The 26,450-nt window shown below is 40.8% G+C and overlaps 1 protein-coding gene across 2 annotated transcripts in view; it reads right to left on the bottom strand.

The window, feature by feature from the left end:
• SHROOM2 (shroom family member 2) overlaps positions 1–25,333 on the bottom strand; it is a 130,558-nt gene extending 105,225 nt beyond the window's left edge. The window contains exon 1 of one of the 2 annotated variants that reach the window (XM_054205545.1): positions 24,686–25,333. In XM_054205545.1, coding sequence (XP_054061520.1) covers positions 24,686–24,904 — 219 coding nt within the window. In that variant the 5' untranslated portion in view covers positions 24,905–25,333. The remainder of the gene's footprint in view (positions 1–24,685) is intronic. The other variant, XM_054205535.1, reaches the window with a different exon arrangement.
• Positions 25,334–26,450: the final 1,117 nt, after the last annotated feature.

Genomic DNA, 26,450 nt, shown 5'->3' with positions numbered 1-26,450 from the left:
CGTTCATAAATCTGATTTTCTACCAGAGGTGTAGAAGGCTGTTTGTAAAACTAGAAGTATGCTGACCACCACTGTCCTCTCAGTACAAGGAAAGCCCTTATTTTTTGCACAAGACAAAGGAACATTTCAGACCATCTTCTGTGCTGACTCAGATGTTTCTTGGCCAAAATCATTACTGTTTACCATACAGCTTTGCATGGTTTATTTAAAGTCTCATACCAAAGCACTCATTATTTCTGTAATATTAGTTACACGAAGACACTTTTAAAGCCTGAAGAATTTATTATTATTAACAATTGGTTCACTAGCCAGCAGTAGTGCTGTGACTAGGGTGACAGAGCCAGCTTCATACACAGTCTCAACAGCTACTTCAGTGTTAAAACCCAAGAATAATTACTGATGTGCACAGGAAACGAGAGTCTCGCAATCTCCTCATCAGTTCACGGGAAGCGGAAGAAGTTCAGCCTTGGTTCAGCTTTTTGTGGATCCAACCCAACTTGGTGTTCTGTGGATATAGAAGACTTTTACTCCAAGACATTTGTATAAACCTTTTTGTTCCAAAACCAGGAAAGTGGTGACCAGCATAAACACTTAATGTCAAGTAATTCTTTAACCGAGTGGCCTCCTCCATCTTCCTTAACTTACAATGGAAGAAACTGTATAATAGAGCAATTGAAACAGCAGAGCAAACACAGCAGGTGGTCCCGTCTTAGAAGACTTCCACCAATGGATTTTGAAATTTTACACTTAGCCTGGTATGCACCCAAATACATTAAAGAGCCTAAAATGTTAAACATCAGAGGCAAACCAAACATTTACAAAATACAAGGTCTATTATTTTGGACAAACCTTGCTGCAATCACATAGGAATGTTTCCTTTGGCTGATATTATGCTCACTTCCATTTATTTATATAGAACAAAAAGCAAACAATATTTTCTTACCTTGTTTTCTTAATTGTCTACAGATGGTGCAAAATGGTAGAATGATAAGGCTGGAGGACAGACTTTCATCGTCTACTGAAGAGATAAATATAACAATTTTGCTAGTACGAGAATTTTACTGCTTATCTCAGTTACAGGAGAGAGAGGGTCCAGCAAATACAAAATTATTGAAAAGCTTCTTTTGCCATCCAAAGAAATAGAAAAAAACCACACCAACAAAAAACAAACCAAGAAACCCAAATACCCAAGGATACTGTTTTTACAAACACCACCCTTGAAATAGCCTAATTTACCTCAATCATAGCAATAACAGAGACTACCACTCCATTCCTTCTTTGAAAGTACTGCACTTGCTAAATCTCTCTGTGTGAAAAGTTAAAAAGCACAGATCCTTCATCAATTAGTCTTTAGTAAGACTCTCCAGAACAATCGTTAGCACAAATCAAATTTCTTCTCAGTTATTTAATAACAAAATACAAAAATCTGAGCTAGGTCTATACTTAAAAAGAGAGCTAGAAACGCTGTGCACAAACTGCGCATCTCACAAAATGCAAGTTTTGTCTTGCCTATTTCTCTACATTTTATTTCAAGTTTTGTTATACCAATGTTATCTTCTTATATTTAACTACAAAAAATCCATTGATCAAAAATAGAAAACTGTAAACAACTCAGCACAAATGCTGCATAGCTTCTTTGCACACAGACACGAGCAGCATGGTGTCTTATGGTTAATTACCCCATTTACAGTAAATCAAACCCACAGCTCAGCTAAGAAGCCAGCCTGCTGTATTTTCCAATCAGTCAGCCCACACAGTATGTTGGGAGCAATGATATTTTCTCTTAAGTAAAGCATAGTTGAGTTCATACAGATGTAAGCAAAAGAAGGGTGTGACAAAATAACAGAAAAAGGAGATCACAAAGGAAGCCTGAATCTTACACTGAAGTTTCTTTTGCCAAATGAGATTCAGAGAGAGAAGTGTTTTCTTTGAACAAATCCTGAAGCAGGATCTAGGCCCTTGGGTAAAACCTAGTTCACAACATAACCTTACATGCCCTTATTTTCCAATAATCTCAATTTTGGCACGTATTACCTTGAAAAAAACCCCAGTTATCCAAAGACTTGTCATTTCAGAAAGCTCGCTCACAGCTCAGAACTCTTCCTGCAATAAGGGAAGCAACATTATAACTATGGCTTTAATGCAGAACAAAAGCCGCACAGCTTTCTAGAGCCTGAGAAAAGCAAACGATGTCCGTAAAAGGACAATGCCAGATAACTCAGTTATGTTGTCTAAGCACTTAGAGAAATGGGAGAAAACAAATACAGCCAGGTAATGCTACACCACAGACAGAAAAAGAACATACTGAAAAACCATACAAAGCATTATTAATGTATGCAAGTGGTTTTGGGCCAAGCCATCCTCAAGTGTCAAGCCTCAGAGTCAGAAGAAGATCTGAAAAAAGCTTTTAAGATCAATGAGTCAGGACTGTCCAACAAATCCAGGACAGGACCGGATGGACAGGAGTCCAACAATAGGACTGCCTTACTGAGAAACAACTGCCTCCTAGAAAGAAGACAGGGCCAATTATCTGATTAAGCAGTAATTCAAAGAATGCTTAATAATTTATAAAAAATAACTAGGCTATGGGCTGTTATTATGCAAAACTACACAAAAAACAACTCCACAAAGTAAAGCATGTTCAAATTATGCTGGTAATTATCCCTGACCAGAAAACAGGATCAGGTTCTTGTCTTATAAACAAGGTATAGGAACACTTATGGAATGAAAAATACAGCTGCTTGTTAAAATCGCTTTTAGCCAGGTGTCTATGAGATCAAGCACATCACTCACACTGCAAATCAGGTTTTATTTCAAGTCATTCTCTAAAGAGCAATAGGACCGTACAGCTTTATTTTGTATACAGCCTTTCTTACTCAAAATCACAATGCTGCTATTCTAATGAATGCCAAGAACTGAACTAGAAACTTCCAGAGATCAAGAAAGGAACCTCAGTATTTGATCTGGGAAGCCAAAATCAATAATCTGGAGCTGCAGTCACAAACTCTGCAGATCCTGAGTAATGATCTGTGTATAACACACGCACTCAGCAAGATGTTGCATTGCCGTTAACAGTGAAGTGAAGCTCTCTGTAAAATTTGAGAAAAAAACTTTCAGAGAAAGTCCAAGAAATTCTCACACGCCAGAGTAATTTCTTACAAAAGGAAGAATCAGTAGAACAGTCACAAACTGAAGCATCAGCAAGAGGCAGAAAAAAAACAAGTGCACAACAACCTTCAACAACTCAAGAGCACGCTATGCTTTAAAGCGACTCATACTGCAGAGTATACCCCTCATTTAAAACAACCTTACTACCTCTCAAAATGAAGGCAATCTATGAAAATAATCTCTACAGTGGCCCCACAACAGTCCTGAGAAATTCAGGTAAGTACATGAGTACTATTTTATCTACTGATTTACACCTGGCAGAAGAGATGGCAGCAGACAGCAGCAGAGCGTGATTTCTGCAGTTGTGTTACAATTCTTTGAAGGACTCAAAATGAAGAATTAGCCAAGCAATACACCTTTTTTTTTTTTTTCTTTCCAGAAAGTGTTTCTTACAGTTTTTGACAGTGTTTCTGACCAAAACTTGTTAAAAGAAACTACGCCTAATGGGATATTAAGAAAATAATCCTCTCTAAAAGCCTAGTTAAGAGAAAACAAGGGATAGTAATAGAAGGCCAGTTTCACAATATAAAGAGGATACCAAAAGAGTCTCACTGGCATCTACACTATGGATTGTGCTCTTGAGTTTTTTTTTTGTTTGGGTGTTTTATTTGTTTGGGGTTTTTTGTTTGGTTTTTTTTTTTTGGTGGTTTTTTTTTTTGAGGGAGTTGGTTGGGTTTTCTGTTTGTTTGTGTTGGTTTTTTTTTGGGGGGGGGGGTGTTTTTAAGTAAGTGATCTGCAAGAGGATGAACAATCAAAGTTCACCGATGATGCAAGACTACCTGGATTAGTCAAAGCCACAGTGGCAGCAGAGCCCCACAATACAGACTGCATTGCTTAAAGTCACTGTAGATAAGGCAACACACACACACAAAACTCCCCCATGCACCCACAGCAATAAAAACAGACCCATCGGCAAGCACTGGGGAGTTTGCCAGAGATCTTGACTTGCATGGTGTTAGGCCTTGCTCTGAAAACTGCAGTTCAGTGGTCAACAGCAGATAAGTAAATAAAACATTTGGAATTATTAGAAAGGGAATGGCTTTCCCTTCTCACTCACTCATGATGGTAACTATGTCAATGAATCCCCTATGTTATCATAAACTGAAAGTTTCATGTAACTCTTGCCATCCCACTCAAACAAGAATCCAGCAGAGTTTAGAAATGTAAGGGTGGTCAGAGATACTGACCTGCGTTTACATGAGGAGAATTTAATCACGACAGACATCAGCTTAGAAAAGATGTGGCAAGAACTACTATATAGTATCAGACATTAGTTTATAATACATTAATCTGTAACACGTACTATCAAGAATCCACAAAATGGAGATGACCAGTTATTTTTCAGAAATATAATGAAGTCAGACAGCTGTGTAAAATACAACCTTTCTCTTAAAAGCAGGTATGAACAACTCTGCTCTAACTTGCTGGCTATTAAAAGACTGTATCAAAAGGAAAGGAAAGAGGGGAAATAATATTTAAAAAATAATAATTACACTATACTTCTTCTGCCTCTTAGAACCATTCCTCAATTATTAACTGCCAGCTACTTCCAAAAACAGGAAACGAGGTCCGGCAGACTTTGTCCCTACTCACTACAGCTGTCCTCGTGTTCCTAGATACAGCAGACATGACTGCCCAGACAATATCCCTGTCTCACAATGCTGAGGAGGAAGGCAGGGGGAAGGAAGGAGGAAATCAATCCAAGAAACAAAGGGCACATTAAACTGGCTATACAGTAGCTACCATAAAATGCATAAAGTTCACAAGTCAAGACTAACAAAAAAATCGTGTTCTTTTTGATTTGAAAGTAAAGGGTACTGTCAATTGCTACAGGTAAGGCATTTTTAGAAAGCAGCCCAAGGTCACGCTGTCTCTAACCACTATTGTGATAGTCAGGATGAGCAGATGCTGTTTGCAAGAGTAAACAGGTTTTTGAAAACAGCACTGGAAGACGGCATCCATAAAACAGATATTCATAGGATGGCTATCCCAAATGAAGGAGCTACAGAAAAAAACAAAGCTCTGACCCTGGAGACAAACACATCCAGGATGATGGAAAAGAAATAAAAGAATATACTTACTCTATACAAATTTTTCAACTGTACGGTAGCATTTAGCCTGTAAGATTCACGGCAACACTGCATGTGGAGCAGTAAGACTATTTTGAACTTACTGAAATTCCAAAGGCAAACAGAAGCTTTTGAGAAGCACAATGGGTTGATACAAATCTGTGTCGTTATTTATTATATTTATAAAGAAGGACATGTCACTGACTTGAAAGCACAGCTAGCTTATCAGGCTCTCTGGTTTGGACTGGACAGTAGACGAATCACTATTCTGTCAGCAAAGATTGACAGAGGCTCACCACCAGACTAACCTGTGACAACAGTTATCATTTATGAAATAAAATCACTTCAGCTGAGAATTTTAGAGCTGCCTGAGGAAAATGCAGCTCCAATTCCTAAATAAGGCTGGCAAATACTCAGTTATTACAAAATCTCAGAATACGAAGGCCAAGTTGTGATGAAATAAAATTAGTCCAGTCACATGAACTTATGACTAAATAAAAATAGTTCACATAATTTTTTTTTCTTACTTGCAGCGACTCTGTGAACGCACACTTAAATAAAATGAACAGGAATCTTCCTTGGCAACATAACTTCAATTGAAATTACTGGTCTCCTAAGTTTTCCAGAGCTACCATGTAACTATTTTTTCCTCTGTGAGCTAGCAGAGTATTTTCTCTTAGCACTGAAAAATACTTGTTCTGTCTAAATGTAGGAAATTTAAAGTGTGAAACAAATTAGAAGCTGCTCTCTGAGAATACACAGAAATGTTCCTGCAACAGTCATTATACAGAGGGCGCAGCAAATCAGGAAAAAAATATGTCTAGCCCTTGATGGAAATCTTTGATTGGCAAGACCAAAATGTTTTCCTCATCAGTGGGGATGCCCAATACATCATTACAGTTCATGACCTGCATGTTAAGAGCTCGCTGCATTTGCAAATGTATTAGCCACATTTATTCCCCACAGATCTTCCCCTCTGGAACTACAAGGCAACCAGAAACTATGCCTTGATACATCTCCCACGCTCCAGGAGTCACAAAGCTGACTCCAGCCAGGTTATGATAGAGCGACCGTACATCAGTATGACACAGGCTCCCTCAGGAAGTTTTCCTTGGGATAATTACGTGCACAAAAACTGATACAGCCACCAAGATAACCACAAATTGCTGCTATTGTGATCTTGTGTAATTACCTCCAGTGCTGCTGCACACCCTCTCAGGCCTCCACCCACAAGCAAATCATGGGATTGTCTTCAAGCATGGCGTACCAAATCCCACAGCTGTGTGGCTGAGCATTTCCAGTATGAAAGCACAGGTTTGCACCTTCAAGAAGTTACATATTTGTAACATTTCACCAAGTTTGTTATTGTATTTGTCAGGCAGCTTCCAAAATGTTGTTGGTCTGGCAGACAAGCAGATTCCTCTCAGAGAGGAGTCTCAGAGGATTCAGCAGAGCAAACTGAAGGTTCTTGTCACCAGTGCCAGTGGCACAGCTCAGACTCAAGTTGAAGAAATTTACACTTCCACCTTCAAAATGCATATTAAGGGAACAAAGCATTTCAACATTTTCTTCAAGCACTTCTTGTTTACTTTTCAATATGAAGCCTATAGAGTATATTGCTTAAACCAAGCCAAATCTTATGCTTTTATCCTCCTGTTTATTTTGTGATCCACATGGGCTATCCATAAGAGTGGAGAGGCTACATCTTGTTTTGCTAAAGGGAAGTAAATTTCACATCACCAGAGAACACATGGTGTGTCCACGCATTTTCTTGCTACATCGCCATCTTTGATAATACCACGCCTCATGAAATATACGGTTATTTATATACTTGACATTTCCTAGGAAAATGGGGAGCCACCACTAGCAGATACACTCATTAGTTGCAAAAGGCTGCACGTAGTTGCACAAGGGTTCAAATCCATAATCAAGTCTGGCACTTACACCATTCCCACCTTCAATGCAGGTCTCAAAGATGGATCAACTCTTGTAGGCTGATGAATGTTACCGTGTCACAGATTACTTCCACCCACTTTTGGCCGTTTTGCTTAAGACTTATCCAGTCTTACAAAAGTGGTTAGTCTATCCATCAATATTAAGAAGTAGAGGGCTCTAGAGGTATTTTCCACTCAGAACACACACTGCTGGCAGAAAAGTCAGACTATATTTGACATTAAGTGCATAAGAACCAGAAGAACTAGATACAGTTTTCAAAAAAGATGGTCTGCTTGTACTATACGATCCCCTAAGCAGTGTTTGCTTAGCTCATCTTTGAGCAATACCCATTATGTTGCTGCATTGATATTAAATCTGCTTCGAGTATTTCTTTCTACTGCTTGCAGTATCTTTGTTGAATTGTCTGCCAACATGCTTCAAGAAGTAAGATGAAGCTGCTCTACGGGTGAAAAAAAAAGGTGGTGGCAATTCGACCCATACAAGCTCATTCTTACACACACTGTTCTATTGTTTTCAATATGCAATTAGTATTTCCAATTTTTTCCCAACGAACACAAGCATATAAATTAGTAACAATGGCACAGGAAAAATCCTGTGGCCAACAGAAATTTTTCAGAGACACAAAGAGAGATTTCATTTGGCTCAACATCCGAAAAAGAAAAAAGTCAGTGTCTTTTTAGGCATCTGTTTTTCAAAGGGAATTTATCATCCCTATTACATAGCTAATTTTCTAGGATCTGGAAATAATCTGAACTCAAAAGCAGAAATTAAATGCCTGACAGATACAAACAAGTGGATATGCACCAACAGAATTTCACAAAACCCTAGGCCTCCATTGACATGGGGAGTATCTTGGAAGAAACAGTCACTGAGGCTTGCTATACCTTAGTACCAAAGAACTCTTAACATGTTCGTAGCTAACGTACAGCACATGATCTTTTGTTTTCATTAAAAACAGGTTATGATTCAGATACATTTACACATCACTAGGGACAGTGCACCAAACTCTGTGAGAAGGAATTAAAACCACCATACAAGCAATGAGAAAACTAAGGAATCCAAATTAAGAAACAAATACAATTTCAACCCTAAACATATTAAGCAGCTTATTTTCCAAGGCTAAAATGGGTCCTTTGAAAAAAGAATGGGCAGATTTAAGAATTTTCTGCACCTCTGAGAAAAATCTACAAAGAAAACCTTTACCTCCAAACACTAACATGACCCTCAACATAAGGTTAAGAATCACTGACAAGAGCAGGAAATAATAAAAAAATACAGAAACATTATACAGAGATATGACATTAAGTAGAATCATCTGATTACAACTTGTATCTAAGTAATCTTAGTGATTTTACCAGGACTACTGAAGAAGTTGTCCTTTAAAAAAGAAAAAAGGGATAAAATATAAGGGATGACTGAAGAAATTCAAAACGCTATCCACTCGAATCTCAAAAGTCATCTGAAGTTTAACTGATAAATGAAAATACTGTACTATTTCAGAGTAAGACATGATCTCATATAAACAATCTTATGAGCGTGGAAAAACAGGGGTTCAAAGCTGTGTTTAACTATCAACAAAGCCACATATTTCCATTTGAGTATCCTACAAACACAATGCAACACAAAACAAAACCCATTTCTTCCTGTACTTAACCTGAATGGTATCAGTCAAAAGTTTCACTATTCAGTTCCTCTGTGACTAATTAATGGCTTTATAAATTACAGATCTTACAATTTGCTGGCATTTACTCTGCCATCATACAAGTCAAAGCTTCTTGGTTTGTAATCCCAATGTCTATTTCTGTTTCTTCAGAAACTAAATACCTGTGGATAAACAAAAATGCTAAAAGGGTCTATCACTTCACTATCCAACTTCATTTCTGATCTGCTTTCCTCCAGGTATGTTGATACTGATCCCAACAACTTGTTTTAAATTTAAAAAGTATCTTTAAAAAAAACCAAAACAAACCACCACCAAGCAACAGAACACATTAAACAATATGCCTTGGAACTTTGCTCTTAAGGCTAGAAACTGTTGTTTCAAAGATGGCAAGTCTTCACATCTGTTAGATTAAAAAACTATTGACTTTTGGTATGTTCCGATTTCCTTGAGTAAAATACAATTTGTCAGTTTAAGTAATTGTTATGCTGTTTTCCAGCACCTTACTCAATTTTCAGCATCCTCTTAATAAACTGGAAGCCTGTGTCAACTGTGAATGCACTAGTTTAAAAAATAAAACCATCTATCTATGGTGACTGCACCCTTGTTTGTAACACCCAAAAGCATGCTTTCCCTTTTTTGTGATGGCACTGCATCTAAAACTTCACATGGTTACCTATTAAAAAAATCTTAAGCTCTTCTTGCCTTCTAAGAGGGTCCCCATCCCACATGCACAACCTGCACCGCATTACGACGAGAAGTGCTCTACGAGAGGGACAGCTTATGGGGGGCAAGGGTTTGCAAATGCTTTGAGATTGAGATCCAACATTCAGTAACTTAAGCTTATGAACTTTGAGATTTAATTTTAATTATATAACCTTGAAACCCTTGAAGAAACCGGCATCCACCATCAGAATTTTGGTCAGTTCAGGAAAAGGATCTGTGAACGTAAATCAGATAAGAACAAAATGCATTTGAAACTGTCACTTTTTAAAAAAAAAAAAAAAAACAAAACAAAAAAAAAAAAAACCAAAACATCTCAAAAACAAAACACTGGAATGAGCTGGCGGTCATAAGGTGTTCCTGCTTTCCTTCCAAAACTGCAAGCTTTAAATAATACGTGCTCAAGAATGGAAAATTCCTTTTCTGTCAGTGTACATTAAAGTTAGTTCTGCTTTTTAAAATGTGCAACTACATCATCATTCTTCTGCCTCAACTCACAGCCTAATCAGAAAGGGAAATAACTCTCAGAATATCTCAAAAGAGAGACACATTCTTCTGCTACAATTTAATCACCACCTGGACAACTATCATCAAACACTACAAAACATTCACTAACCTCGCTAGACACTCTTCTCTTCAAAACTAAAGCTGCATGAGAAATCTTAGCTGCATGAGTCACAGAGGTAGAGAAAAACGATGTGCTCTGTGGCATACCAATATTCAGGATTCTTTTCCTGTCAGTCATATGTACTCTGGCTTTGAATTAAAAAAGCAGACTGATAAATTTCAAATACAACTACAAAAAAAAAAATCACTGTTCTTCCTCCAAGTTCTTGACATCTTCATTGTACCATAAATTTCAATACAAACAATTGCACACATCTTTTTGTTGCTCCCATTGCTATATTACACCTTTCTGATAAAGTACCATCTAACCCAGGGTTTTGACAAAAATCATCCTAAGTTTCGCCCCAAGATCCATTTTGGTAACTAACCACAGGTGGCATTTGTCAGTTCACTAATCAAAGTTGTTCGATGCTTCCCATCGTGAGATCATATTTTCTTTCAGCAGTTGATGAATTTGCCATACTTTAATTAGTAAGGCAGAAACTTTCCATCGTGCGTGTCAGCCTCAAACCTTCAATTTTCCTAAAGTTAAACTGAAGTGGTTCATCCAGTTCCAAGAAACAAATGAAGAAATACATGCTTACATTAAAAAGCGAAATTGGCAACTTAATTTGAAACACTCTAGTGACCCCTGCTTCAGTAAAAGAAGTATATCTGACAGGATGTGCACATGGCTGTCTATGTGCATATATGCCTTATAGGGCTCAAGTTAAACACCCTTGACAGTGCCCAGCCACTAGAAGCATCAAACAACTGCAAGGCCTGTGAGGAGATCCTCCATGCTTAATATTTTGGAGGCTTAGAGCTTTAAGCAGAAAGGTGCCAACGAAAAAGGAAAGAGGCCATGTAAGGCAAACTACATATGGCTGAAAAAGGCAAAACAATATTTGGAGCTAGGGACAGAAATAGCAGAGTCAGAGAAACTGGTAAAGAAAGAAGATTTTGTCTGTTGAACTGAGTCCAGAACCACTCAAGTGAGGAGAAAGATAAAAGATAAAGACTTCTAGGTAAGAAAGGGGTAAAACTGGAACAGGTTAAAGGAAATTCAGAAAAGGCTGGGATCAAGTACTGGAAAGAAGAGGCAACTACAACACACTCTGTCCAGAAGCTGGAGATTGAGTTCTTGAATCCAACATACCTTTGGCAGCAGAAAAACCTAAACCTGATGGGCAATGAATCCCAGTCCCCTTCTAGTCTTGACACCCACAGGAAACAACCACCTATCATTGCTCCTGTTAGTTTGGAAAATTGCAGTTCAGTTGATAAAATTACACAGAAGCCACTAGAATACCACATTTGTTTTGTCTTCTCTAAAAAAACAAAACAACAAAAAAACCAAAACAAGTAAAAGCAACTAAACACAAAACATATTACAAGAATATAAAAATTACAGAGCAAATCACTCTAGAATGATTTAAGAGTTCTGTAATTAAGTGTTATATATAAAACCCTAGCCCCCACTCCTCACAAGCATACAGGATAACATACCAAATTTCATGGCCAAATAGCGTGCTTTCTCCTTTCTCTCATCAATTTACCACAAACGAGAATTACTGTCTAGTGCATAAAGACTGATTGGTTTTGGGGGTGGAGGGGAGCTGATTTTCAGGGCACTGACTGCAACTGTGTTTCAGAAGGTGGAAGCCAGTCTTGTTAGAGTCAAACATATGTACTCGATGATCTGAAAGGTCCCTTCCAACCTAGACAATTCTATGATTCTATATTGTCATGCCTGGAGGTATATAAAAGGTGGGTAGACGTAGTGCTCAGCGACCCAGTTTAGTGACGGTTTTTGTCAGTGTTAGGTTGATGGTTGGACTTGATGATCTGAAAGATCCCTTCCAACCTAGACAATTCTGTGATTCTATGATTCTACATCCATGAAGAATTTTCCTTGAAATATTTTGTAACAGTCTAGATCTAGATGCAGCTTTCCAGTGACCAAGAAATAGTTAAATTAGCACTGGAACTGCTACCAAAAAAAAGTTAAACAAATCAAAAATCTGAAAGAAAGCTTTTCAGTCCAAAGTTCAAAAACGTTTTTAAAAAGTAACAATCCCTAGCAATATGGCATTAAAAGGTATAGAACGAATTTTTTATTTTGTATCAAAACAAGCTGCACAAGAAAGTCCTCAGAAACTTCTCTCTAACTCAAAGAGAAGAAAACCTGGCCGTAACAAACTGCAGCCAGCATCAATCAAATAGCCCAGAAAATTCCAAGCCTTTAGACAAAGGCACCCACAACAGACGCAGACCTAGTTATTAATGTGTCATAACTTTATTTAATGTTGATTTAGTGAATATTTAGTGTTGATTTAGTGAAGTCCTAGATTTTCATACATGAAGTATTTTTTGGTATTTGTTTTGGTAAAACAAGGAAAAAACATTTTCTTTTTACTTGGAATTTAATAACAGTTAGTGACCATTTTGTCCTTAGAAGACGGCTAGGTGCTTTTTTTTTTTTTTTAAACTACAGGATGAAGACAGTACGGGTCTGGATTCAGACATCTCATTAATGGAAACTAGGAAGTCGTAAATGCTTATCTCCTATTTTCTAAAATTACTTCCAAACTTCAAATTAATTTTCACTGCAAGTCAGCTGGACTGCAGCCTGTAAGTCACTGCAGGGCGTGTGACTGTATACCACGATGTTGCCACTCCCTGCTGCTCATCTCCACTCCCTCTAATCAGCTAATTAAATTGCTCATGCAATGTTTCCCCAGTCAGCTTTCAGCAAAATAAACTAGATTGCTAAAGACCTACTGTTTGCAGCACTGGATTTAGGATGGAAAGTCTATGCCAGCCGAACACCTTTAGGTTGAAATGTGGAGTGATTACACCAATCATTGATACGATGGAACAAACAGTAGCCTCCAATTAGTGCTGGTGATGTGCAGATGAAGAAATTAAATTTTTAAGTTTGTCTGCAGTTAGAAGGAAACATGTACACGCTCCCTCATTCTGCTGAAACTTGTATCCTACATTACCACCCTCAGACAATGATGATGAACCATAAACTCACCATCAGTCTTGTAGCCACTGACAGTATATATCTGTCAAGGAGATGCAAATAGGTCAGTCATCAGAAAATGAAGGAAATTCAAGCGGTCAGCAAAGACATGCGTTTTGGCTACAAAATGTATTTCCTTATGAAGCTTTAGTGCTAACAAATGTTTCAAATCTCACAGATTTAAATGTCCGGTTGACCTTTCACATAAGAAGTCCACGTTACAGTTTTTCTCCTCCCACTCAGGTTCTGACAGCTTGTCTTACTCCATTCATCTCTTCTACTTTTCTGAGGCACTGAGAGCATCTGTGCATTTTGGGTAGGCAGTAGGGTTTAATTTCGTGAAAAGAAATCTAATTGTATATTTCAGTATATTATTTATGATGAACGCTGGAGATACACAAACACAAAGCATTGTTTTCTGTTGTGAGAAGGATTTACTTCTGACAGAATTGCACAACTATAGCCTTTTAAGACAACTTTATATATTTGGGTTCTGGATTTTACTAGAAAGACTATAAAGTCTTTGTCATCATAATACTTCTAGCACTTCAGTTTGCAACGAGCAAATATTGTCACTCTTATTCAACACCAGAGACTGGGGCAAAGATGCCATACAACTCCACACAGGTGCACAAGCAACCTGTGGCAAAATCTTCCAATTTCCAATGCACTAACATTTCCAGTTCCTTGCTCCTCACAGGGTTCTGCGTTGAAGCTTTGCAAACTCGGACTCATCAGTGGCTTCGTGAAACCAAACCATTACCAAAGCGCCAGATGCCTCTCCACCCCCACTTTTTAATCACCTACACCTTTGACATAACAGGTCACAGGTACGATATTTTTTAAGATGACGATTTCCTTAATCAGCCAGAAGAAATTCAGTTGAGCAACAAAAGACTTGCCTTACACCCCTCCCTAACATCAGATTGAGCAATCAAAGAAACTCCTCAGGACTCCAAGGTGTCAGGAAAGGCACAGCCCTCCTCGCTCCTCTCAACAGCGATCTCCCCCAAGCAGTCAGGAAAAACATCAAGTTCCCAGAAGGTAAAGACTGTAGAAATAAAATTTATTTTGGTAATAAATCACTGTAGTTCAAGTTCTGGAAGCAGGGGAGCAAATTGTTGGGTTTTACCTTTTACAAAACAAGAGAAAGAAAAAAGGATAGGAATTACTAAAGGTCTTGAACATACTAAGAATGCATAGTCAAAAGGGGAAAAAAGTTTACTTTATACCTTTAAATTTCTGCCCTACCATTTTTTTCCTGGAAAGTAGAAATAACACTATGGCATTAGAGCTGCATTTAAGAGAATCCAGTATTTATATAACATCTTCCAGCCTCAGAACAAGACACTACTTTTTAATTTTACAGAAGCCTTTATATTTAGAAATAAAGGCACTTTACCAAAATAGTCATGTAAGAAACAGATTAAAAATTGTTTATAAAGGCTGATTTTGAAAGTCGACATTTCTCTTAAGTGTTGACTTAACTATTCTAAACATTATATTTAACAGATACATAAAGCTTCAAGTTTTCCCTGTTAATCATCTTAAAATTCTTTCCACATATAAACACCCAACAAAATACTACCTTATGTCAAAAGGATATGTTTCCATTTAAAAAAAAAAAAAAAAGAAAAAGAAAAGAGAGACAACTGCTAATGTCTCTAATGAAAATCTAATGTTCTTCTCTCTTCTGGATCAACAAAATATGTATTTGTAGAGGAAAAAGCAATTTACAATACCGTAATGATTTCATTATCCAGAATCCAAATACTCATCAGAAGTTGGAGAATTTGTTATATCAGATATCGTCCAGCTAGACACCCACAAACTCATTTTTGCATCTAATTTGTTTAAGCAAATTAACATGGTGATGACTAACTGATACTGTGTAGGAAGTGTTTCGCTTCCTTTACCGTGAAATCATGTTTCTATGATACTATCCTAAAAGATTATAGTATTTTACTGAAAAATACACAGCTTCCAAATAAAGTATTGTTACTCCCCAACAGTAACTTTTTACAGTATTCACTGAACCAAATCAGAGGTTTATTTCCTAAAGAATGCTGAATAGTTTATATGTATTTGGGAAACAACGAGATACTGCTTTGTTTCATGGTTTATGTTGGAAGCTTTCAAAGCAAGTGTGTAACAAAGTATGTCTTATCTCAAGAGACTGAAAAAATCCAAAATAATCTGTTGTTATAGCTTTGTGAAGGGATTTTGAAAACAATCATCTATTTTACTGAAGAGGAAAAGTACTGAAGCCGCAATTTTGAGTACAGCAGCAGGTATGTGTGCTTCACTTTTTAACAAATTTAATGTATTCTCATATTCCCCATTGACAGATCTCTCCCTACTTCAGCTATTCAGACATGACTGCAAGTCCATTACAGAGAGAATATTATAGAAAGACTGAGGATGAACAACTTGTTACTCTGAAATTTAACTGTCTGGACATGTTAAAAGGTTCTGGATTTTTTTTCAAGTAAGTTCCACTAACATTTGGATCTTCTTCCATTTAAAAGAAAAAGCACAACCTAGAATAAAGTTAATGCGTTTCCAGTAAAAAAAGCTCTGAATTAGTTTCATCAGGTTACGATACACTTTCAGCAAAATCAAACTGAATTCAGCTTCACACATCAGCAAAAGCATTCTTACAATCTATGCCACACTGCTCAGAGATAACTGCCCCTCTGCTACTACCACAACATTCAACACCTTGTTGTCGTAGATGACACAAACACACAGCAAAGGACTAGACTACTGTGATTACAGAAAGAGTCTAGATCTCAGAAACATGAGTAACAGAACAGCTAAGTGCACGGAGCAAAGAAAGTATCTAATAAGGCCACCTACACCCCCAATAACAATAGGGCCCTTAATCGTGATCCATCTTCTTTCTAAAAGGTCAGATAGAAAAATGACTGCAAGAACAGATGAAATTGCACTGTTACTAACTATCCAAAAGGATACAGCCTTTCAAGCACCACAGTAGAGTTCCCTATATATTCCCTGTTTCCAACTGTAAGTCACTGAGACTATTTTCTTGCCCTTTGTACCACCCTTGAACGACAGGCCACGCTACATCCTTCAAAAACCTCTTTACTAAGTGCAATTCTTTAGAAACTCTATCTAAGAAACATGACAACGTACTTCCTAACCCATAGATTGGAGTTGATGGATGTGGGTAAATAAGTAGAAGAATTTAACTATTTCAAAGAATCTAAGAACTTAGAAATGGAGAGAGAGATTTAAAGGGGGAGAGAGCAGGGCAGGTGACAGAGGAAAAGGCTTCCTTTCTATAAGGGAGGAGAAGTATAGGGACACAGGAGAGGAAGCCTTCCCCTCTGTGCCAGTGCTACTATACCTTTGCCTAAACAGTTTAAAGTTTTCAGTTGATTTTGCCATTTCATTGGGGTTCACAAGAACTTTGAAATAACCACCACTCTTCTAATGTCAAACACTGCTCTGTCTGTTTCTACTTTAAGAGCCAACCCAAGAATTCTGTACCTGACAAAAGCTATTTACTTTCTCAAAGCAACAATTTGCTGCATTTCCAGCATTTACCACAGTCGTCTTCTGCCTTGAGGAGTTAGCACTACACAATGTCCCTCAAGTACATGCAAAGGCCACTGAAGGGATCCCCCAGTAGCTTGTTATGTTGTGGAAGCCATTCTCGTATCTTTGTGGTCTGATCTGCGCTTACCAAGAATGCTCCTAATTAATTACAGACTGAATACTAATACTCTATTAACTTACAGGGAGGGGAAAGAAGCTCTCTCAACTTCATAAACATTGTCATCCTTGGTAGGTTACGACTCTCTTCTGATTAGCTTGATAAATCAAACTGAAAAACTACGATCTTGTGACGTTCAGAAACAAAGCACAATCAGAGAAATAAAGACTTTTCCAATAGTTTTGGGTATAGCCACACACATTGCAAATATGCAGACAATAATTATCGTGCTCAAGTGTATTTAACCTTACTACAGCTACCTACGTTGGCATCTAGCTATGTATCGAGGAAGCCCAGGTTTCCTCAACTTCTCACACAGCTGACAGCAAATGGTTTGTACCTTCAGAAAGCAATTCCAAGCACTTAAGTCGTGTCTGATTTAAATACTACAAATCACTTCCCAAAAATATCTACTTCTATTAAACATCTACCTTATGTCTGGGTGAACACCACCAAAAGTCTGCTGCCTGGCAAAGCAAACATAAGGGATACAAACACATTCTACAAGTACATTAAGTTGAATTTAATAACTGGTTACACTTCAAAACTTTGTAGATATTTCCTATCACTGAATGCACATATTTAAACAAAAGCATTCAGTGACCCATTCTATAAACCTTAATTCTGTCTTGCTCTGATTTGACCCTACCTGTGAAGTTACAAGAAGTAAAAAAATTAGAATTACTAAAAATCCACCACCAGAGTGGTGACACTACCGGGGGTGGGTGTGGGGGGTGTGTGTATGTGTGGACAGTACAGCATACCTACTGCATAATCTTTAAGAAACTGAAAATATCATGCCATGTGGAATTAGAAAGCTTCCAAATTTGTTTCTTATCTTAAGGATAAGCCAAAAAAAATCCCCCAAAACACACACAAACAAAACCCTAGAAAGACTTTCATAAGTTTTACAAGGAGACATCAATATTTTTCATATATATATATATATATATATATATATATAATGAAAAACCTTCAATTGACCTTATATGAAACAGGCTCAAAACACAAACAATAAAAAGCAAGTTTACATAGACTAAATGGATGAAGTCTCAACATAACTGTGACAATTTTTACTTTACTTTTCCGGGAAACTCTTCATGCACTGTATCACTTTAACATATAGCAAGTAAAAAAATCTGCTTAATGGCTGGAACCTGTCTCAAACTTCCGTAATAAAGCGACTCACAGAACTAGATCCATATACGTATTAGGTATTCTCTATATAGATTACAAACTCATGAGGAGTCTAAACACAAATAGTTTTCCTCAAGGAAAAAAAAAAAAGCTGATATACGTGATATAATATTGGCTTGGTTACTACTAAACAGGTGTTTTCTCTAATCTATTCATGACCAGGTTTCATTTCCTATTTACCTTGTTCTTTCCACACTCCCATACTTTAAATATTCATTAAGCAGAAGACACAATGAATCAAATCCTACAGGAAAAAATATATACAGTCCATTCAGTAAAGCATACGTAGCGTATGCATAAACACCATAAAGCCCACATTGTGGTTTTTTCCCCCCTCTTAAAAAAAAAAAAAACAAAACCACAAGCATGATGGATAACTAGGTAATAAACGGCATTACTAGCAATCCTCTGACAACAGCAAGCAATAACTAGAGGTCTCTTGCTGGTCTTTTATTTTTATGCTAATACTTATGGTAGCATCCAAAATTCATACTGAAAAGTAGCAACAGACACTAAAAACAAAAGAAGTTTAAGTCATCCTGTAAACAGACTAAATTAATAAACATTCAAATAGGCAATCCCGCTAACTCCTGTTGTAGTTACTATTCCCACAAAACACACCAATTCCTCTGTCAGACTCCACAGCACAAACGTTTTTGTTTGTATTTTGTTTTAAACTAAAAAATCATGATAGATTTGATAATTTTTACCTAAGTAGCTAGAAGAGGGACATGTGGAGGAGAAAAAAAAACAAGCAATCTGGAAGCAAACAGTATTTCCAAAAGTTAAAAGTCTGCTTTTTGTGAGAAAGTTTCTTAGTTCTGTTTTTAAACACAATATTCTGATTCCTTCTTGGGAGGATTTTTGTCCTGAAACGTAGTGTGCAATGCACAAAGGAAAACTGCAGTTTCAGGACTGCAAGTGCACACACCCCATTTCTTAAATCGCACTCTCATACTGTTGACTTCTAAGCATGTAACTCAACTGACTTGAAACTTCCCGAGTCACAAGCCTTTTAACCCATCCTCTCATTTCAACTCCCTACGCGGTTTGTGGATCACCTGTAGCAATACCCAAGAGAGCTTTAAAATTCCAATACTGATAGCATTTCAACTGGTAGTACTCTTGCCAAAAAAAAAAAAAAAAAAAAAAAAAAAACAACAACCAAAAACCCTCTCTTAAGCTTCAGACTTCCACCGCTAAACCATTTACACCACATATGAGCATGGCAGGCTCCATTCTGCCAGTCATAATAAAGTCATAATAAAGAGTTCATAATAAACAGTCATAATAAAGAGTTCATTCAACAGCCATTAAAGTGCTAAAACTGAGAGCATTCCCTTCATCAATCAGCTTACCAAAGTAAAAAGAAATAATATCTTGTTGCATCAAAGCAAACCAATTCCTCTCTTACAATAATTGAGACCATGGATCCAGCAACCAGACACAAAGGTAAACACTGCTCAAAACAATTTCTATAGCACTGAAAAAAACACCAACTTTTAACACATTTGACAAGGAAAAGAGACAAACAGCTACACTATACAATTTTAATCCTAAAACATTCATTCTAATATATAAATATTTTCTAAATTGTCTCAACTGTCAAATTTAACGGCACAAAGAAAAGGTCCAACTCAGACCGATCAATCCCAAATAAACCCCTCTTATAAGTTAAGTTGAATAAAGGTTTCAAAAGAAATATAGAATATGATTTGATATATTCTTTTAAAACTGCTGGTTAAGGTACGTGTTCAAATTATGGCCCATACAGCTCAGTAATTTTGCTTGTTGTTTTTGATGACCAAGAGAACATGGACAGAAAACAAAATAGAACGAATACTCCTTCGTGTTATTATCTTTCTAGAACTCAAGGAAGTGAATTACATCTGTCAGAGACCTAGATTAGAACTGTCCTCGTCAGCCACAGTACAATGGCTCCTAATAATTTATAAATCAGCTGTTCACACAAATGATTGCATTTACATTGAAGTGATCAGTAATTTCCCAGGATTATCACGAAACACTGGGTTTCTGGACATTAAGCTTCACAGCCAAGTTTAAGAATTGTTAATGTCTATGAGCAATGCAGCTGACCTCAAACACCTACCTTGAGGGAGGCAACTGGTATTTATGTTTGAAAATGCCTTTGATTCATTCGTATACAGCACCATTAAAGCTTTTTTCCCCCCCCCCCTAAATATTGTTGCAGTATAGCAATGCAAGTAATTGCTTTTAGTTATATGTTTAAGGCCAAAAGATGAAGAATTACTTAAATGAAAACAGTAATCGCTTTGCTTACTACTGAAACAATGAATTGATACAAGTCTCACGGAGAAGTCCTATAGCCAATTAATAGAGAAGCCTTCCTCTATACAATTTGAATAATTGTTAGGTTAAACAAATTACAATTTACACCTAACCACAGACAAGAGCACGTTAGGAAAGCGCAATGGAATAAAGAGAAATAAACAAAGGTTTGGAGTCTGTCTGATACTGCTTCATGTTGAAAGACAGCACCTCCAGCTGGGGCAGGAATTCAGCACTGATTCAGGAGACAAGAACTCTATCTACTAAATCAACAACACAACTTCTTGCAACAGTCCAGGTTTCACTTGGAAATCTTGCCGAAATACCAGCCAAGCCCAGCCTTGATTAGCCTGCAATGAGATCATAGCTTGAGGAGGTATGGCTGTAGGCCCTTGTAAAGCTGATACTAAGGAGGAATTTATTTAAGTGATACATCAATCTTTCCTGAAATGCATGAACTAGAATGTTTTCATATTTATTACTGTACTAAAGATAACACTGACTGCAGAACAACTTCAGAGTTCCTAAGAATATTGTTAGCACAGGAAGTGAAATGATTTTCTATCCATCACTCACAATCAATGCTGTAACTGACACTACAAGTTGGGCATCTCAGATAAGAGTCATTTTAAAGTAAAAGTAATCAAGATAATGCAGCTATGGGAGATTTTCACAAGATTCACACTTGAGCACCTCAACTTTTTATTTTCATTAGTTCCAGTAAGATCTCCCTCTTCAGAGTTTGTTTCTTTAAAAACAGGAAAAAACGAACTGAGGCTTGCAAGACTTCTAATTAAAGTCCTCGAAGTTGTGTATTTCAACAGAAGGTGAAATGACATGTTCCTATAAAAAGCAAGTCCTTTCTTTCAAGATGTCAAATTAGGCAAGAACAAGCTGCCTTTGGGCCATTTTTTGGAATGTTATCATACACACATGCAGAGATCAGAAAAAAATGTGAAGCATTTTTTTAAAGGGACATTATAAAAACAATAGTAAGCAACACAACGACAACACTCAAAGACTTTTCTTAAATACTATCAACACCACTCGCATATGGGTGGGGCAAGGTTTAGAAGACCAGCTATGTTTAAAAGATTGAGCAAGCTGTATCATGCACCGTTTTTCTCCGTGCCTAGTGCAGCAACAAAAAGGGCAAGGCGAGGTGGGGGGTGGGGGAATAAATAAAAAGGCTTGCGCCTGGCAGGTGAACTTGATATTCTACCTACCTGGTTCAGGACTATTCCTCCAATTCTTATTTCAGTTACAGAAAGGAACGCTATGATGAAATGGGGAAGCCTGCTCGCCCCGCAATACCAGGGCCCACTACAAGGCATCAGCAGCTTGACTTCTCCCTGGGGAAAGCGCTTTCCCTCCTGACATTCCAGCCCGAGCACACACTTATCCCCCTGCTGAGGCTGGAAATGCTTTCTCCTCTTTGGCATGCCTTTCCCCTCCCTGATTACTAGTCGTCTGGTGGATCAGAGGGCACTCTTGTTTTAACTGACTAGATTTCCAGCTAATAAATTCCCAAATAGTGGTTGCAGCTCTTCTTGCCCTAGACTCCCCCTATGACATCTGTGATAAAAAAAAATTCCCTTCCTTTTAGCAAGGAAGAAAGGAAATAGCCACACAACTAGAGAAACTAACACCCAAGAGGTGCACTACATAGAGATGCAAAATTAACAACATACACTTGCTCACTATTTTTTCAATTATAGTATTTTCTGGTGCTGTTTTTCGGACAGTTATGGTAGTTGTCCCATATATGCTAAGGAAAGCAGGAAATACTTAGACCACAGACTTCCCAGCATTTACATAAAGGTGCAAGTTTCTTCAAAGGCTGATCTTGCTTTCAAGACAGCAGTAAGCAAGGAGACAGGCAGAACTTTAGAAATGCTCCTTAAGTAGCTGCTATCTGAGACTCCATTCACACCTTGTCACATTCCTCTCCTTAAAAAGCAGCACTTGGCGTCATCCATCCTCACTTCCCCAGAGCTGCCCTGGACTAGAGTGAGACAGAGCTCCATAGCCAGCTCACATTTAAGCATAGTTTGAATCCACAAAACCAGGTGTTTTTCCACAGGTATCCCGAAGGATTCGGTACAGCGGGTTTTCTTAGATCCCCCACTGACCAGCCACCAGCCTACTAGTGAAGGACCGGCTCATGGCACAGGGAGAGAAGAAGCACAGGTGAGGTGGTGTCCCCTTGACCGTGACAGCCTGGTGATCCCCACATGCACTCTGGAAGGGGGTAACTTGAGTTCAGGGCTCACTTCAGCTGAGAAGAGACAAACTTTACATCTCCCACTGCAAGGTGGGACTGTTTTAACTAGCCAGTACTAAATTATCCTTCCCAGAAGCTTTACACCACTAGAAGCAGTACAGAAAAAAAAACAAACCCCAACACCAAGATGGGTATGGTGTTGGGCCAAGAGGAAGATTTTGCAGCAAAAGAATTGGAGTCCTGGGGACATGGGGGACATGAGCTCCACTCCCTGGTTTCAAAACTAGTGCTTTGAACTTGCATCCAACAGCTGAGAAGGAAAATACACTCCAAAACCTAGACCCAAGGATCTAGGTCATCACTGATGGACCCAGATTTCTCTTCCACACAGCAGCACAGTTTCAGGAGGTATCAATGCCGCGGTTACACTTAATTATTCCTTTGCAACAGACCCAGTTTACAAGGTTCCCATTCCCAGACACTTTTCTCCACATACCACAGCCACATCCTCATGCCACAAATACTTAAGCCTGTTACCTAATACCTAGGTAATATTATGAATAAGTACCACCGATCAGTCTTTAGATGTAGCACTTATTAGCCATTACCAGAAAGGTGGAATTATTTGATTTGGCACTTGATAGCTAGGACATACATAGTAAGTAGCTCTTTTCTCCTTTCCTCAAACACTCCCAGGTTTGATATTCTGTAATTCAGGGCACTGGTAAGAGGCCAACAGATGCGCAGTCATTTTTCAGCATGTACATCTTCTGACACTGACTGTTGTTCCTTGAAAAACAGCAGTAGGGAAGAGATCTAGAGAGAGCTGGTTTCAAAAGTCATAACTTGGAAAGTCCATAATGCAGTCGTTTCAAGGGTGCGAGCAAGAAACCAACTGGGCAACTCACAATGAAACCAACTGAAAAATAAGATCAGAAGAATTTCTGCTGTGGATAAAACAGGACTTGTTGACCTCTGACACCCTCTGTGAACTTCTAAAATGGGAACAGGCAGAATCCACAGGACCTGTAGACAAAGCATATATATCTTTTCTACTGATCTTGAGAAAAATGTGCCTTGCTAATGTGGACTTTTTTTCCCTGAAGACATATGGATCTATTTTAATGTGTTTAATGTGCAACAAGAAAGCTGTCTTAACAGCTAAATCCAGCAACTATTGGGGATGGGGGTTCTCAAGTCAAAACACATCCAGATGAAAAACATTTTCTAGAAAGCATGATACATTTAACTCATGTCCAATACGCTGAGGTTAAAGCTGTGAGTATACAAAAACATACAAAAAAAGTAATGAGGGTGAAAATAAAAAAAAGGCAACCAGAAAATGCATATATACCCAGGAGCCTCCCCCTCCCCCCGTCTTGGGAGCAGGGATTTGGTCACTATCCGCCAAGACCTTTTGTTTAAAGGAGGAGAGAGATACAAAAGCTTACCCTAATTATTCTGAATTTGCAAGTGGGACAGCACCGGAGAAAACTCCTCAGCCTCAGAAGCCGGGAGCTTTAGCCTCCTGCCCTCCTGCGCCGGGAGCCCGCAGGGACGGAGGGAGGGAAGGGCCCGTCAGAGGGTCCCGGCCTGCGCTGGCAGCAGGGGGGGTCCCCCCGCCAGACCCCAGCGCCCCCCCGCAACCACCGCGCCGCCTTTTTAATGCGTTTAATACCAGAAGCAGCAGGTCGGAGCCGCCAGCCCGAGGGCGCCCAACAACCTGTTGCCCCACCCCGGACCTTCTGGGACGCGTCCCGGCACCCACAGGCGCCCCCTCCCCGGGCGCTAACGGCCGCCTTGTGGCCTCGTCGGCGACGCCGCCGGTCATGGAGCCGGCACCTGCGCCGGGAGCTGGGGCCGCCCAGCCCCGCGGTGCGCCCCGGGCTGCGGGCAGGCGGCCCGGCCGGGCCGGGCCCGCTGTCACCGCCGCGGGCACGACAACATGGAGCCGGCCGGACCACCCCCGCCCCCACCCCCCCCCTCCCCCGGCGCCTCTCACCTTGGTGATGATGAGGGGCTCCCCGTGCTCTCGTCCGCCCTTCAGGGTGAAGCCCCAGGGGGCCCCGCCGCTCAGCAGCACCTCCACCAGCTTGTAGCCCTCCGCTGCCCGCTGCTCCAACATCACCACCACCGGCCCCGGCTCCACCAGCACGGCGCCCAGCCGCGGGTCGCTGCCGGCCAGCCGCTCCCGCCCGCTCCGCAGCCCCACGTCCTCCATGGAGCCCGTCGCGGGGCTGGGGGAGCCGGGGCTCGCCTGCTTCTCGCCGGCCGCTCCCCGGTGCGCGCCAGCCGGCAGCAGCCCGTAGAGCCACCTACCCTCCCCGCCGCGCCGGCCAGCCCGGCCCCATCGGCGGCGAGCGAGGGCTGCTCCCGCCCGCCCCCTCCTCTTCCCTCCTCCTCCTCCTCCTCAGCCCGCGGTATTGTCTCACGCCGAGGCCAGAACCCGGCGGTGGCAGCGGGGAAGGGGAGGCGGGGGGACGGCACCAACTTGTGGCAACTTGGCGGCGGGGCAAACGCCGCCGAGCAACGCGGGACGCCGGGAGGAGCGCTGCGGGGCGACGCGCCCCCGCCTCCCTCTCGCCCCGAAAAGAAGGCGAAACCCGCTCATCCACCGCGGGCTTCCCCAGCGGGCAGCCGCTCGCCCCTCCCCAAACGCAGGCAGCCCCACAGCGCGATCGCCCCGGGCGAGGAGGAGAAGGAGGAGGAAGAGGAGGAGGGGAGGAGGAGAGCAGCCCCGGGCCGGCCGCCAGACAAAGGCGGCGGCGAGGGGGTCCGTGAGCCCGGAGCCACCCCGGGGCCGCACCCCCGAGTCACCACACGCAGGGACGGCCGCGCCCCTCCTTCACCCCCCCTTCCCTACAAACAAAAGCGGCGAGCAGGTGGAGGGCGGCCGCGCCGCTGCGGCCCCGTAGAAGGAGGGGCGGGGGGGGGAAGGGGGTAGCGGGCAGCCGTGGGCTGCGGCCTGTCCTCGGCCAGGGACGCCCCGCCTTCGCGGTGCCAGGCGGCGGGGGGCCGCGCCGCGCCGGCCGGGGAGCGGAGGAGAGAGGAGGGGCGGCTCTTCCCGCCCTGTCGCCCCCTCCAAACACGGCCGGCGAGGTGGGAGGAAGCCAGGCAACATGGAGGGCAGATCAGGGGGCAGCCGAGGGAGGCGCTTGCTCCCGGCCGTTCCCCCCGCCCCGACCGTCTCCACCACCTGTGGGGCGGGAGGGGCCCCGGCGTGTGCCGCGCCGGGCTCCACCGCCTCTCTCCCTCCCTCGGAGGACCCTCTAGCGGCGGCCGGGGGCGAGGCGGGGACGGGCTGAGGTGAGGCGAGGCCCCGGCCCCGGGAGGGCTCCTGCTGTCGGCCCCGGCGCCGGAGGATCGCGGGGATGGAGGCCTCAGGGGTCGGAAACATGGCGGGGCCGGTTCGGGCTGGGCGGCGGGACACAGCGGTGGTAAAGGCAGGTGAAGGTCACAGCAAAAAAAAAAAAACAACAAACACCTAAAAATGGGAAGCGGTTTCGTGGCACCGACAGTCCCAGACACAGGTTCAGCTGCAAAAAGACCGTCAAAAAAAGTTTGACGGAGGGTGAGGCCGGACTGGAAGTGCTGATCCTAAGGCAAGTCCTATTTTATGGATGGGAAATACTTGCAGGGTTTGGGGTTGCCCGATGTCTTCACTGATTTCAGTGGTGGCAGTGAAATCCTTGTTTCTTGCTGGACTTCAATCTCTCAGCTCAATTGCATCACTTTATAGGAGGTTTCAGTGGCTTAAATCAGGACCA

The sequence above is a fragment of the Rissa tridactyla genome, chromosome 1 (assembly GCF_028500815.1).
Source record: "Rissa tridactyla isolate bRisTri1 chromosome 1, bRisTri1.patW.cur.20221130, whole genome shotgun sequence".
In the NCBI taxonomy this organism is placed as follows: domain Eukaryota; kingdom Metazoa; phylum Chordata; class Aves; order Charadriiformes; family Laridae; genus Rissa; species Rissa tridactyla.
The sequence above is the reverse complement of the archived record's forward strand: the minus strand, read 5'-3'. Positions and strand labels throughout refer to the sequence as shown.